This window comes from Panthera pardus, unplaced genomic scaffold (genome assembly GCF_024362965.1).
Source record: "Panthera pardus isolate Hobbes unplaced genomic scaffold, ASM2436296v1 HiC_scaffold_7, whole genome shotgun sequence".
NCBI classification, from domain to species: domain Eukaryota; kingdom Metazoa; phylum Chordata; class Mammalia; order Carnivora; family Felidae; genus Panthera; species Panthera pardus.
In genome coordinates, this window is record NW_026527002.1 from 13,826,184 (window position 1) to 13,842,320 (window position 16,137).

At 42.5% G+C, this 16,137-nt stretch overlaps 1 protein-coding gene across 6 annotated transcripts in view; it reads right to left on the reverse strand.

Annotated features, from left to right (window-relative positions):
- TTPA (alpha tocopherol transfer protein) overlaps nucleotides 1–16,137 on the reverse strand; it is a 60,311-nt gene that overhangs the window by 8,092 nt on the left and 36,082 nt on the right. Inside the window, exons 1-3 of one of the 6 annotated variants that reach the window (XM_019421255.2) lie at nucleotides 10,851–10,936; nucleotides 9,342–9,560; nucleotides 3,466–3,619 (exon numbers count right to left, since the gene is read on the reverse strand). In XM_019421255.2, the coding sequence (XP_019276800.1) occupies nucleotides 3,466–3,619; nucleotides 9,342–9,392 (205 nt within the window). In that variant the 5' untranslated portion in view covers nucleotides 9,393–9,560; nucleotides 10,851–10,936. Of the gene's footprint in view, nucleotides 1–3,465; nucleotides 3,620–9,341; nucleotides 9,561–9,717; nucleotides 9,916–9,953; nucleotides 10,075–10,850; nucleotides 11,174–16,137 lie in introns of those variants that run through there. The other 5 variants (XM_019421254.2, XM_053896507.1, XM_019421252.2 and 2 more) reach the window with 5 other exon arrangements.

Consider the following 16,137-nt stretch of genomic DNA (forward strand, 5'->3'; position numbering starts at 1 on the left):
AGTTTCTGGCTTGGACAGCTGGGTAGAATGGTGGTACCATTTACTGAGATAGAAAACAGTGGAAGAGAAATGTTTGGGGAGGAAAAGATCATACGTACTTTTGGACATGTAAAAATGGTGACTGAGAGACATCTAATTGCATACAGATGGAACAAGGAGCTGGTTGTATGGGTCCCTGGGGACAGGAGATATGGGGGTGAGACAGCACAATAGGGATTGTCTTAGGTCTATGCAGAAAGTAGCATCAGAACACGAGGTTGAGGCCAATACCCTAAGGAATTTCAGAATTTAAAGGGTCTTTTGGATGGCTGACCCTTAACAGATTTAAATATTGATGGGGAGTGTCTACTAGCAAAGAAAAATTCAAAGATATATGGAGAAGAGACCATCAGAAGTATTCCCAGGTAGGCACAATAGGATTGCCCCTTGCCTTTTTAGAGCCTCAGCTGCCTGGTAAAAATTTGAATAATCAATTCATGGATAACCCAGCTCAAATATAATATACTACTTCAGACATTGGCAGAAAGCTACCATGGTGAAAACTAGGAGCAGAATGATTGAAAGTCTGCAGTTAAGAAAACAGTAGCTGACCTAAATTTCTGAGCTCACCAACATAGTTGTCTAGACCTGTGCTGTCCAATATGGTAGCCATCAGCCATGTGTGGCTATTTAAACCTAAATTAATTACAATTGGGTAAAATTAAAAACTCAGTTTCTTAGTTCCAAAAGCCACATTCAAGTGCTCAATAGTCACATGTGGCTAGTGGCTATTGCAGAACAATTTCATCATTATAGAAAATTCCACTGGATAGCACTGGTCTAGGCTCGAAGCTTCTTTGAGGCAAAAGAAAAACATGCCTTAGATTTCTAATTCCTTTTTCAGCCTCTATCTAACATTTATCGAGTGCTTCTTATATGTCAGGTAACGTTCTAATTATATTTCGTATATATTATGAGATTTAACCCTCACAGCGACCCTGTGAGATGGGTTTTTACTATGCCCGTTTGACAGATGAGAAAATGGGATTACAGGTACGACTTCCCAGGTAGCTAGAAAGTAGCAGAGCTGGAGTTCCAACCTGGTCAATGTGCTGTAGAACTTGTATTCCTAAGAACTACGCCACGGTCAAAGTTAATGGTCACTGCTAATTGTATTTTTGCTGCTGCGGTATAGTAGTGGGTCCCAAAAGCATAAAATGATATGCTCTGGCTTGTGGGCTAATAATGGCAAAAACTGAGTTTCACCTTGTATTGCCCTGACAGGATGGTGAAAATGCTCCGTACATTTTGTCACTGCGTTTATTGCAGACATGATACCTAGGCAAAGGGGGTGACGCTAACGTCCCAAAACCTCTACCACAGATTTCCTTTAGTTCCTCCCATTAATTCAATTAAGTTGAGGAAATTCATAAATCTTTATTCTGTCCTTTCATTTTACTCCTAAACCTCTCCTGATTCTCCTTTTCACCCTAGAATAACGTCTTATTCTACACAACACACAGGAAATTTGCTACATGCCTTGCTTCCCTGACCATCACTGACCTACGTGTTTTCTTGACTTTAAAATCTCTTTTAGTTAAACAGTATACTTAACTATTAATGTACTACAAGAGACCTCCCTAAGCAATAGAAGACTATTGATTCACTGTTAAGGTATATATGTATGTATGTATTTATAAAGGCTTTATTTTTAATTTTTTTAAGTTTATTTATTTTGAGAGCAAGAGAAAGAGAGGGTGTGTGTGTTTGAGCAGGGGAGGGGCAGAGAGAGAGAGAGAGGGAGAGAAAGAATCCCAAGCAGGTTCTAAGCCGTCAGTGCAAAATCAGGACTCAACTGACTGAGCCACCCAGGCGCCCCTAAAGATTTTATTTTTAAGTAATCTCTGCACCCAGTGTGGGGCTCAAACTTACAACCCCGAGACCAAGAGTCACTGGCTCCACTGACTGAGCCAGCCGGGTGCCCCCAGTGTTAAGGTACTTATGATCAAAGTAGTACATTTGCTTTTTACTTTCAAGGTGTCATTTGTACTTCTTAACTTGCCCCCAGGTACTTTATGAATGAACCCAAAAAACAGAAAAAATACAAAAACCAAAAACCAAAAACCAAACTCCAGCCAGGCAGTACAGTCAGGACACTTGCAGAAAGAATCCCCTGCAGGTTTCAGTTTTATATTCCTGGGACCTCCAACTAGCATTGCAGATAAATTATAAGACTCCCTGTTAAAACTGGAATTCAGATGATCGGGATGTAATTTTTAACGTAAGTGTGCCCCATGCATACTAAAAACTTATCTGTTGTGTTTATCTGAAATTCAAATGCGAACTGGACACACCATATTTTCATAAAATGTATGTTTACTTGCTATACAAAACAAGGATACTATCTTAACTCTGGCAACGCTACCCCTAAATAACTTGGGGAACTTCCTTCATCTTCCTAGAACACTGGCGGGGCAACAAGAAGACAGGACAGACATTGTGATGTCTGCTTTATAGACAACAGCTTCACGATTGACCCAGGTGTACTCAATATGTAAGCTGGAGCGAAAACCGGGATCCTTCTACCCCATCTTCTGATACCCTAAAGAATTGAGTGCAGTGTCTTCTTGCAAGATCATAAACAGTTGAGTTACAGGTAACAGTTGAGTTACCCATAATCAGGCAGAAAAAGCAAATCTGTAGATATTTTAAAGTTCCCTAGAATACTTTCAGATGCAAAAGTTTTTGTAAGATTATAATTAATGAGAGCCTCCTCATGAAATATTCGTTATCTTTGTCCTTCCCACTGGGCCAAGGGAGGATGCCGGGGGCCATGTGAGTCCTCTGTTACGCACCATTTTTAGCCACACAAAGGTCAAAGGAAGGGGCAGTCACCAACCTACAGAAATTACCAGGAAGGCCTGATGTGAAAAGGGGGAAGATGTGACAAGAGGGCCATGTGGAAGACACTGTCTTCCCACTACCCGGGAATGCTCCTTTCTCATCCCAGAGAATGGGCCCCTGCCTCCTCAGCCCTGGGGGTTAACCCACTAGCCATTCGCTCACTCCAGAAGTATTTAAGTATTAGGCCCTGGTTTCAGTGTTTGGGACGCACTGAACAGACAAAACCCATACTCTCATGTGGCATTATGACAGTTCAGAATTCTTATTTGGATTTCCTACCGAGTACTTTTTAAAGCCTTTACCCTGATGTTTTCACCTTTTTTCCTTATTTCTCTACTCCGTTTTCTCTCTCTCGTATTTTATACCATTGACTGTGTGGAAGAATGGAAGTAAGATTTTCATGGGTTTTTAATTTTCTCACAATTGCCAGTTTTATTATATTTGAGGGACATTAAAATCTTCATTAAACCTAAGTGAAAACCTAAAAAGCTGAATTCTTAAATATGGACTCATTAAAGCTTTCAATAGGGCAGTCAAGAAAAAAAAAAAAGAAAAAGAAAAAAAGTACTACGTGTGACTTACCGATTCTGTAAATAAGAACTTTGCTGCCAGTGGGATCTCTGGCTCTCAGAACTCCAAGGTAACCGGCCTTCAGAAGGCCAAGGATACTTCTAGGGCGTAGATCGGCACTTATTTCTGGACATTCTGCCCTCCACTTATAATAGTTTTTCAGTAACTGAAAGATAAAATAAAAATTGTCTACAGATAACATACCTGGTAAGCACTTCGTAAAAATGGTAGCAAAGCCTTGGCATTATGTGTGGCCCCTTCCATCCATTATGTCAGGATTGTAATCTGGCATATTTTTTTTTTTTAGCTGTAAAAATTAAACTTCTCTTCATCAAGGATCTCAGGTGATAAGACTTCACCACAAATTCAGAGTTGAGTAATTGTCATTTGTCTCCTATGGCCGGTAGTCTCCAAAACCAGCTGCAAATACCCACCCCTCCTGGTACACAGGCGCCATTCATCCCATCAAAGGTGGGATCCATTTGATTCCTCCTCCTCCTCCTCCCTGAATCTGGGCTGGTCTTACATCTTGCTTTGGCAGAAGTGACACTGTGCTAGTTTAGGAAGTCTGGGACTTTCTGTGTTTGCTTTTTGGGATCAAGATATCACATAAGAATAAGATCACTAAGGGGAGCCTGGGTGGCTCAGTCCATTAAAGATCTGACTTCAGCTCAGGTCACAATCTCACGGCTTGGCTAATGAGTTTGAGCCCTGAGTTGGGCTCTGTGCTGACGGCTCAGAGCCTGGAGCCTGCTTCGGATTCTATGTCTCCCTCTCTCTCTGCCCCTCCCATGCTCATACTCTGTCTCTGTCCCTCTCAAAAATAAATAAACATTAAAAATTAAAAAAAAAACAAGACTAAGATTGCCAAATGGTAAGTCTAGGTGGAGAGAGACACTGGACAACCAGAGCCATTCTCAGTCTGATCTCAGCCAAGTTCCCATCTGACGCAATGTGGAGCGGAGATGAGCCCCATGCAGCCCTGCCAAATTAGAGAATCACAGACAAATAAATAGCTGTGGTTTGAGCCACTAAATTTGGGGGTGATTTGTTACTCAGCGATAGATAGCTGAAACATCCACGTTTAGTCCTTTCTGAAACAAGGAAGAAGAGAAACCAAACAAATTTGCTCCACAAATATTTTGGGAGCATCTACAATGTTCCACACACTGTGTAGGGGCTTGAGTTACAACAATGAACAGAGTAAAATGCTTGCATTCCCTGGAGCTGACCTGTCAGTAACCGCTGCATCATACAAGCCATGTTTTGTAGTGAAAAGTTAAATTCCCAGGCTGCTGCTTCAGAAAAATCCTAACTCTACCATTCGTTATCTGTGTGATCTTGGGTAAATATTTAACTCCTTTGAGTCTTGTTTTGTCTATATCTGCCCGGTAGGGTTAAATCATACACGGGCATAATGAGTGGTAGTTACCACTGCTGTTGTGAAAATTGGGAGTTATTTGGATTTATATTGCTCATCCAAGTATCTTAGTGCAGGTTTATATTAAAGGTAACTAGGATTTTTTGGTTTCATTTTCTTTTCCTTCAAAAACAAGGGCTAAATCAAAGATACAAAGGAACATCTCTATACCACTACTATTCTTTCTACGAATAGAAAAACAACAAAAATCAATGTTTAAAATTTTTTTAATGTTTATTTATTTTTGAGAGAGAGACCCAGCACGAGCAGGGAAGGGGCAGACAGAGAGGGAGACCCAGAATCCAAAACAGGCTCCAGGCTCTGAGCTGTCAGCAAAGTCAGACGCAGGGCTCGAACTCACAAGCCGAGCCGTGAGATTATGACCTGAGCCAAAGTCGGATCTTTAATGGACTGAGCTGCCCAGGTGCCCCCAAAATCAACGTTTTAATTGAGATTTGCGTTCAGGGTGGAACAGTATGCCTGGATGGCCCGTCGTGGCAAAGTGTGAAGGAATCCTGTTTTAAAAGAACCATCAGTAATGGTTACTCTGCATTGACAAGTAAAACAGATATTGCCAGTGTCTTGTGGAGAATCCTAAAATCATTTTATGCATGTAAAATTTGTGGTTTTAAAATTTTCCTCTTCACGATTTTCCGTGTCCTCAATTTTTGTAAAATGCCAGCATGTTTGTTTTGAGTTTAAAGAGGTCTGCTAGCAACGGGGAACTGAGGTTCAGATGAAAGGAAGGGACGGATCCCATTGTCCTTGGAATAAACATGACAGGTGTGATCACAAAGTCGTTATGCTCTGGATGAGAAACTACAAATACAAATACAAAAACCAAGCAGAAGGAGGAATTCCAACCCTTGGGCAATGTAAGTGACTGGAAAAGGCTGAAGAACGAGAAAAGCTGGTTGGACTGTATACAGGAGAAGCGACACCTACACCGTGATGCACAGAAGGGAGGGAGAAGTTATGTGTGCCAGCTGCCCCTCTCTCCTTTCTCGCACGGATATCGTCTTTCCAACTTTCTCTATTTCTGTTTTTCTCCCTCTCATTTCTTCATTTGATAAACTTTTCCGAATTGTTTTTAAAAAAAGAGAGTTGGGGCGCCTGGGTGGCGCAGTCAGTTGAGCGTCCGACTTCAGCCAGGTCACGATCTCGCGGTCCGTGGGTTCGAGCCCCGCGTCGGGCTCTGGGCTGATGGCTCGGAGCCTGGAGCCTGTTTCCGATTCTGTGTCTCCCTCTCTCTCTGCCCCTCCCCCGTTCATGCTCTGTCTCTCTCTGTCCCAAAAATAAATAAAAAATGTTGAAAAAAAAAAAAAAAAAAAGAGAGTTGTTGGGGCGCCTGGGTGGCTCAGTCGGTTAAGCAGCCGACTTCGGCTCAGGTCATGATCTCGCGGTCCGTGAGTTTGAGCCCCGCGTCGGGCTCTGTGCTGACAGCTCAGAGCCTGGAGCCTGTTTCAGATTCTGTATCTCCCTCTCTCTGACCCTCCCCCGTTCATGCTTTGTCTCTCTCTGTCTCAAAAATAAATAAACGTTAAAAAAAAAAAAATTTAAAAAAAGAGAGTTGCTACAAGTTAAATGAAACTGAGAGGTAAGAACGAAAAAAGTCCATAAATCTGCCAACAACGAAATAATTGGTGACCTAAATAGCAACTACCAAAAGCAGAAAGAACAAAAGGTACATTGTAGATTCTGATATATTCATTCTACTCTATGAGTTTCTCTTCCTCCTCCTGTCTGAGAGGGCATCAGAACAAAGGTTAAAAGCATGTTGCAATGCTCATTACTTCGATGGTCCCTCAGATATACAAATAGTCCTTTTAATACTGATTCAAGGAAAACGCTAGACACAGCATATCAGCACCTATATAAAAAGAATGATCTGAATTTACCATGGAGCCATAGAAGTTGTAGGCTCATTAAAAGGGATCTGTTAGGTAATGGAGGCAGGGTCTTCGGCTGATTGATCTCTGCAGAGTGGTGGGCACCAGGGAGTTAGGTACATGTGTTGAATGAAAGAATAAATGAATGCATGGGTAAGCCAGCTGAATTCACAAACCTGAGAAACTGGCTTTTGTAAAGATGTGCAAATCACTCTTATGCTTGGACATTTAGCTTTTGCAAATTGAAATATCTAAACTCGGATCTTTGATGATTACTTTTCCATTGATAAATCAATTCAAAACCCCGGCTGACATATAAATAAGTTATATAAATGACGTAAACTGCTACTGAGCAATTCTCAAACAAATCATCAAAAGTCCACAACAACAGAAAACTGGAAGCAGGTCGATATTCATTATTGGAAGGCAACTCTTTTGTACCACAATTAGGAATAATTAAATAAATAAAAGCTATGGTTTATTTTAACTATGCGTTGTAATCGAGTATGTTTCTTCTTACATTTTTCACGTACTTTCAAACAAAATAAGGACTATGTTTGTGCAGCTTTTATAGGGTTCAATGGCATCATTTCAATTCCTTCTCACAACCATCCTGAGAGGTAACTACTGTTACCCAATTTTTTGGAGAAGAAAACACCAAAGAAGCTACATTTACAAAAGAAGCTACATTGAAAGGGAAATTAGCAGGGAGAGTCAATGGATTTTGAAAGCTGCAAAGACTTTGGGAAAACCATAAAAATATTTAAAAGATAAAAAAAAACTTGCCACACGGAGCAAAAATATAAGGAACTGAACTAGTCACTTGTAAAAGACAGGAATTCACAAGAATATGTGGGACAGGCAAAGGTTAACAGTTGGCTGTTTTAAGTTCATTGTTTTAAACAGAAGGGTCAAGTGTAGTGTGCTTGAGAGCATAGGCTCTGCAAACATCAAGCCAAGTTCAGATCCCTGCTCTACCACTTAATAAATGACTTCGGACTAGTTACTCTCTGCATCTCAGTTTCTTCCAAAATAAGTGAATAATGACATAATCCACACAAACACTATTTACCAAAATACCTGGTACTCCATAAGCTATTAGAATCATAAAAACCTCATTAATTCATTATAACTTGAAACATAAAAACTAGAATAATGAGAAGTTGCAATGTAACTGAGGGGCTTATCAAGCTTTCTTCATATGCTAAAACTTTGGGGTTTTTATATTATAAATAAGGGACTTTGAGTTGAATTAGCTGCTTTTATGGTGGAAAATGAAAAAAAAAAAATAGTTTCACACTCTAAGCCTTTCCCTTTCCTTTCCAGTTGGCAGAAAAGTGAGGCAAAGCGTTCACAGACACTTGATCCCTATCCAATGGATTTAGACAGTCTTGCTGGCCAATTCCTCAAGGATATGGTGCAATGAAAACAATTCAGGAAAATAAAGAATACAGGAAATAATATATATAGCAGAGGCTGGGGGTAAATTTTATTTCTTCTTTTGTTTAGACATTACTTTTATTTATTTATTTATTATTTTTTAAGGTTTATTCATTTTTTGAGAGACAGAGACTGAGCGTGAGCGGGGGAGGGGCAGAGAGAGAGGGAGACACAGAATCCAAAGCAGGCTCCAGGCTCTGAGCTGTCAGCACACAGCCCGACACGGGGCTCGAACTCACAAACTGTGAGATCATGACCTGAGCCAAAGTCAGACGCTTAACGGACTGAGCCACCCAGGCGCCCCTAGACATTACTTTTAAAAAGCAGCTAAAATGAAATCGGTAAATCATTCACTTTTTTATTATTAGTTACCTCTACACATTTATATGTTTAATGCCTCATTTGAACTGTACTCTTCATAGGACCTAAGGTTGTGTTTGTATTTAGTAGTTGCTGAATTTAGTTTATTGCTCATGATGTTGGAATACCTGGGTAGACATCTGACAAAACAAAATTAAAGTCAGGTTCTTATTTCATTCCTAACATCAAAATAAATCTCAGTAGATTAGCAACTCCAACATTAAAAAGAGAAGTCATAAATTACTATAGAAAATTTTGGAGAGGAGAAGAGCTTATAAGACCCAGAAGCAATCAAAGAACAATCTAACTGATATATTTGATTACATAGAAATGTTTAAACTCTGCCGAGAAAAAAAAATAGTACAAGCTATGTCAAAAGACAACAAACTAGGAGAAAGGCTTATTTTCTTTAAACATAAAGATATTTTATGAGTAAAAAATTATATGTATATTTTATGTGAACAAAATGGAAGAGAATTAACAAATGGTAAAAACAGGCAGTTAACTGGAAAATAATTTAAAAATTTTAAGTATACGAAACATGATTAACCTCACTTATAACTTTAAAAATGCATATTACAATGAGAACCAATTTTTCACCAAGCAGGTTGACACATATCATAATGTTTGATAGTACAGGGTGGGTGATAATAGGAAGAAAAAGTCACCATTCTGTAGCATAAAAGTGATAAAGTTAGTGCAAACACTTTGAAGGACAGATGTTGCATTCATCAACATTGAAAATGCACCTCTTCAGCAACTGTACGGGCTGAACTTACCTTATAAGGATATATTCCTGTTTTTGCACAAAGACAAATGTATAAAGACATACTACAAAATCCACTTGGTGATGGAAGAAACCCCGTTTCTCTTATTTACTGCATTTTGTACACTGCCAGGCTAATTGCAGTTCAAAAAATAATCGTTGAAGGAATGAACAGCATGCATGATGGCATTGCTGCTGGCTGATGACAACTCCTATGTCCAGTAACAGGGGACTGTTAATAAATGTTAATATAATTAATTCATACAATGGGATTGCACACAGCTCCCCAAAAGAATACAATGTATGCACACATGCTGAAATAGGCTGATCTCTATGAGAAATTATATAAACAAATAAAATAAAATAAAGACCAAACGTAAACCACATACCTATGCCGCGTGAGCTCAGACTATACCCAGAAAGAGAAACATGTTAACAGTAACTGCTTCTGGGTAACCAACCAACGAAATGAAGGTTTTGGACGGGGAAGTTTTTTTCCTTTAGAAAGTTACTTTTAGAAACTTACTTTGCACTCCTTTCTACTTACGGATTTTTTAAATCCCCCACGCTCTTTACTTTTTCGGTTAAAAATTAGTTAACAACAACAACAACAAAAAACTCATACCGAGACATGTTTACGATTCTGTACTATACTACGTCCCCTGCGGCCCACCTCGCAACACGACATTGAGCAAGCCAGTTGGCAAAAGGGCGAGATCAGGTTCAATTGCTGGGTGCTTACTCTTAGGTCAGGCTCTGTGCCAGACCCGCGTTGTTCCGTTAAATTGGCTAACGTTCAATTCTCGAAATCAGTCAGTGGGCTAGGCTTTCTCACCATTATTTAACAGAAAAGGATGCTGAGCCCAAAGTGACAGAACTCAAGGTTACATCTCTCTTTTCGATTCCTGTCTTCGCACCACCCCTTCTCTCAACCATCTGTAGCAAACCTGGAAACACAGAAGAGCCAGCTGGTCCCATACCTTTCCACTCAAAATATACCGGACTGCTTTACCGTCCTGACAAAGTATTATCAGGAATGGCACTCTTTTGCTAGAATTTGGCCTCAGACCTTCAGTTTTACTGGCAACTCCATACTCCCGGCCACACGTGCAGTGATCTGCTAAGATGTGATAAATCCAGGCTTCCTCCTTCTCAGCTGTTACTTTGGTTTCTATCACCGGCTTCGCGCCAGGGAGAGGAAAGGCATTCGCCCCGAACTTCATGGGTTCGGGAGACTCGTGTAGAGCAGAGCTCCAGTGGTTGGAGGTCAAACGGGCCATCACCCCGGAGCGCTCCAGCTTTTTCTAGGTTTTCCGTTTCCAAGACCCTGAGAAACTGGCAGGACCCGCGCGGGATTTCTCAGAGCACCTGCAGCCACCGCGCCCGCCGCCCGGTGCGCGTCAGGGGCGCCTTCCCGCCACCGTTCTGCCGGCGACTCGAGCTTTCGCGGGGGTCTGGGCCGAGCCGCGGCGGGCCCCCAGCCCTGCCCGCGGAGGGGAACGCAGCCGGGAGGCACGCTTACCCGCAAGGCCAGGTCGAGGTCGAAGTCCCGGGCGCGCAGGAACCGCAGCAGGAAGGAATCGGTGAGGGGCAGCGGCGTCGGCGGAGCGCCGGCCGCCCGGGCCTGGCGCCGCAGCTCGGCCAGGGCGGGTTGCAACAGCGGGGACTGGTCCGGCAGCGCGCTGAGCTGCAGCCCCCGCTCCGGCCCCGGCCGCGTCTCTGCCATGCCCGCCCCGCCGTTTCGGCCGCCCGGTGCCGGGTGGCCGGGAAAAGCGCGGGCGCCGCGCCACCCTCCGGCCCCTCCCCCGGTGGCGGCGGGCCGCGCACACCCACCCGCCCGCCCCGCGGGGCCGCGACCGGCCTCGCGCGGCCGCGAGGGTGTGCGCCAGCTCCCGGAGCCGCGAGGTGTCCCCCACGGTGCTGCTCCTTCTGGAAACCCGAGCCGTTCTTTCTCCAGTGAGGGAAGGCGTGGTGTCCACCGCCGAAGGGAGGATGTCAGAAAGTTTGCTCGCCTACGCTGATTGCCATGAGTTTGGATGTTTTTCCAAAAAAACAAAAACAAAAACAAAAACAAAAAACTATCTACCTACTAGAGGAAACTTTTCCGTCTTTTTCTCCCTCCCTCCCTGCCTCCCTTTCCTCTTTTCCTGCCTTCCTCCCTCCTTCTTTCCTTGCCTTTGCTTCCTTCCCACCTCTCTTTCTCTCTCCCTCCCTTTGCTCTTTCTCTCATAATCACTTTCTCATCTTGGAGCTGGAAGGACAGCCATTTGGTGGCACTGCGGCCGAAGTACTACTGAGCGCCCCTCCTTACGCCCATTAAAGCTCCACGCAGACTTCCCGTCTCAAAAACGTTTTATTGCCACAGTGGTTTCCAAAAAACACTCCATAATGCCGCCTTAACAGACTCCCTACTTGGCCACTTCCTCCAAATCCAGGCAGTCTTCTCCGTTCTTGAGACTTCATCCTGTTAGTGATAAACACGGATGACTAGCAAGTGCCAAAAAAAAAAAAAGAAAAAAGTCTTAAACACCGTGCACTTCTTCCCTTCCCGTGCCCCACCGTGTCTAGTCTTTCAGTGGCCTGGCCAAAGGTGTATGACCTCATCCAAGTGAGCCCAGGTAATGAAGATGAATCAGGGAGTCGATGTGGGAACCAGAAAGGTCGTCACATTGGCGTTTTCTTGATCTCTACCCGCGGCAGCTGTCCTAGAATTGACCTGCCTCCCGCAGGGAAATCCATGAGACTAATTCTTACTGAATCTACGCCATGTGCCAGGTAGATGCTAGAATTGTACAAACACACAAAGCCAAATCTTTGTCTTAAGAGACAGTGGTGAGAGGCCCTGCCATTTCATTCATTACAAGAACAGTTACTGAGTTGCTGGCGTTTCCAGACTTTGTTCAAGGTGCAGAGTATACACCTGTGAGTGAAACAGACAGAAACCCTTGTCTTCCGGGACTTTTCACTCTTGTGGATGGGGACAGGCAATAAACAAGACAAATAAATGACATTGTGGTATGAGAGATGGGGATCCGTGCTATGGGGAAACAAAGCAATGAAGGGTGATAGCACCTGTAGTGATGCTCGGATGAACCCCTGGAAGAGGTGAGGAAGCTGGCCCAGGGATATCTGGGATCGCAGGGCTACGGGCTGTGACTTCCAGTCTGATGGAGCTGGGAAGCCAGTACAGTAAATCATCAGAATCCAATGAAAAAACAATGTAAATGACAGACAGAGATTCCAAGCTTTGATTTTTACTTGGGAGTGAGATGGAAAGCTGTTGGTCTCAAGGTTTTACAATTCAGTGTGAAACTGATATGAAAGAAGTACTGGGAATGTGCCGTGAACACACAGAGCAAGGCTACTGGTCTCTTCTCGGAGATCTGGGTACACTACAAGGGGGACGTTTGCTTGGCTTTAGTGGTGCATTGGCAGTTTGCCAGGTAAAGGAGAAAGTGGGCGGTCGGGAAGAAGGTATTGCGACGCAATGAAAGAAATACAGGGGAAGCCAGAGTTCTCTAATAGTTTAATGTGTTTAAAAGTGAATTAAGAGTGTATGTACAGCATGTTTTCCTTTTCAAAATTTTTCAACACATTCTTCTACTTGTTCTTAGAAATTAGCATCTGCTTTTTTGAAAGTGGGCAGAAACTTCAGTGAGACTCATGGACACAGCTGTGGTATTCTTTTTTGGAAGTATGCCATGTATGGGTTTGATGTCCTGTTATTTCTGGATCTGTGAGACTCTTATAAGAGAAATGCAAAAGAATACTGACCAATGGATTGGTTGCCATTAAACTTGGCGAAAACGGAACCAACACGGAGCCCAGATGACCAGGAGAAATGGCAGTGGTAGCAGTGGATACCGGTAACAAAGCATGAAGAAATTCCGGTGTCTGCAGTTCCATTAAAGAAAAGACTGCAATGTCAACGGAAAGAGAAAGAAAAGAAATTGGAGAAGAGGTGTACACATATAAGGCGAGACTCCTACCCTAAAACTTGACTACTTGTTAAATAATGCAGACCACGTGGGGCGCCAGGGTGGCTCAGTCTGTTAAGCGTCTGACTTTGGCTCAGGTCATGATCTCGAGGTTCATGGGTTCCAGCCCCACGTTGGGCTCTGTGCTGACAGCTCAGAGTCTGGAGCCTGCTTCGGATCCTGTGTCTCCCTCTCTCTCTGCTCCTCCCTTGCTCTCTCTGTCTCTCTCTCACTCAAAAATAAATAAACATTAAAAAAAATAATAACGCAGACCATGCTTGTGTCTTTCAACAATGTATCTTGTATCTATATAAAAACTTTAGAATTCTTAACACAGATTTTCAGATGTTACTCAATGTTTGTTTTGAAGCGTTTTCGAATTTGCTATGTGCATATTTCACTTCAGTGAGCTGTCATGTTTACTGAAAATCCATCTAGTTCTCTGGTACAAAGATTCCAAAGGGGTTTTTGGAACTAATGGTATGAGGAACAAATAGAGGAAAAGTTAGTTACTATTTGTACAAGTAGCTTACTATTTACTCTGAAATTATTTAGCAATTAATTATTCATTAACACATAATCGTTCATAAGTATATGCATTCATTTATTTGACTTTCAGCTTCACAAAAAAGACGTAAATACTATCTATCACTGCTAAGAGATAACTTTCAAAAAGAGGTACAATCATTACTCCAGCAGACATAAAAGTGAACATGTGTTAAAACTTCTGTTTTAACTTGCACGTAGAGAACCGGGGAGATGTTATAACAGGTTCAAAGGAGATTTCAAAACAGCATACTTTTATACGAAATGAAAGATGAATATGCAAATAGAGGCAAGACTAACTTCTTCCACAGTGATGAGGGAGGCCAAGTGAAACTCTACCAGAGAGGACAGAATTCACATTTTCTGAGATAAGAGTTAAGTGCCATTGCTATCAGTTGCCTGCAATTTATAAAGTTGTGAGACAGTGTAGATGAAATCAGAATCCGATAATCCAGAGGGTGTCATTTAGAGTCTATACAGAGCCTAGGTTTCTACCGAAGCACAGAGTTTATCCTACATCACTTGGGAAACCTCACTTAAAACTTTTCAGTGTAGTATTTACCATGGAAACTTTCGAACACATGTCAAGACAATAGTAGTACATTGCCTCAACAATCAGTGCTGTTTTGCCAATCTTGTTTTGTCTGCCTCTCCCACTTTTTTAAAAAGCCGAAATATTGTAAAGGATCCTTACCTATCATATTTTATTGGTAAATAATGTGCATTTTTTCTTTTTTTATATTACTAAATACCATTTTCACACCAAAAAAAAAAAAAAAATTAGCAACAGTTCCACAGTGTCATCTAATATCCAGTGCTGAGTATTTTCCATTTTCACCTCCGATGTACAGCCTCCATTCTCCTCTCCCATTTGTGTGCCGTGAGGCTGACTGATTGATTTCCCCAGGGTGCTCCTTGCCCTCTGGCTCCCAGTTCTGCTTAGCTGGCGGAGGCAACGGGGAAGAGTTTGAGGTCAGGATCTTATTCCCCCAGCTCCCTCCCCATGGGGTTGCCCCATATCGACTGTATCCCTTTATCAAAGCCCACCATGCCTTTTCGGCAGCCCTTTCTTACAGCTACAGCTACTTTCTCTGAGTTTCCATAACTACCCACCCCTCGTCCGCTCAGGTCTATATTAGTCTGGTAGGGCTGCTGTAACCAAGTGCTGTAAGAAAGATGAAATAATAAAAATTTCTTCTCAGGGCACCTGGGTGGCTCAGTCAGCTAAGTGTCCTACTTTGGCCGACATCTCACAGTTCATGGGTTCGAGCCCCACATCAGAGTCTGTGCTGACAGCTCAGAGCCTGGAGCCTGCTTCGGATTCTGTGACTCCCTCTCGCTCTCTGTCCCTTCCCCACTCATGTTCCGTCTCTCTCTGTCTCTCAAAAATAAATGAAATGTTAAAAAAAATAAAATTATTCTCACGATACTGGAGGTAGAAGTGCCAAATCAAAGTGTGGGCAGGATTGCTTGCTTTTTTGGAGACTGTGAGGGAGAATCTGTTCTGCGCCTCTTTCTAACTTCAGGTCCCTGTGGTAGTGCTTGGCACCCCTGGGTTTGTAGCTATGTCACTCTGGTCTCTACCTCCATAGCTGCATGGCCATCCCCCTGACCTGTGTTTGCATGGCTACATTTTCTTCTTATAAGGACACCAGTCTTATTCGGTTAGATTCTACCCTAATCAAGTACGACCTCATGTTAACTTGATTACATCTACAAAGAACCTATTTCCAACTTAGGTCACATTCTGAGGTTCTGGGAAGGGAATGAATTTTGGGCAGACATCATTCAACCCAGTAGAATATCTAAGGGTGGTGGTGACTTTGTGTTGCCCATGCCCTCACTATTGTAAATAGTCCCTTTATGAAACTATCCTAAATTGTCGAATTTGAGTATACCATCTGTTTCTGGTCACCACCCTGTCTGCCCAACCAGTGGGGCACATTAAGATGATTAAGGTCTCTGGACTACATTATACAAAAAAAGCAGGAGAGTTTACACAACAGTGAAGTAAAATCACAATCCCTTGCTGTGTAAAGGCAAACTCGGGTCTGATTATCTTCACTGATAAAAATTGGAGAGCCTGTTTTCAATGTCAGTAGCACAATGTTTATTTGTTCCGGTTAAACTCCCTCATCTAGAACCTTAGCAATAATTTTTATCACCACCTGATTACTTTTGCAATAATCCACAGTCATCCTTTAAAACTCATTTGGCTTTTGCTAACTAAAGGAGTAAGTTAAATAGCCCCAACCTCGGCAGTTACCTAGAAATGTGGTACTGCTT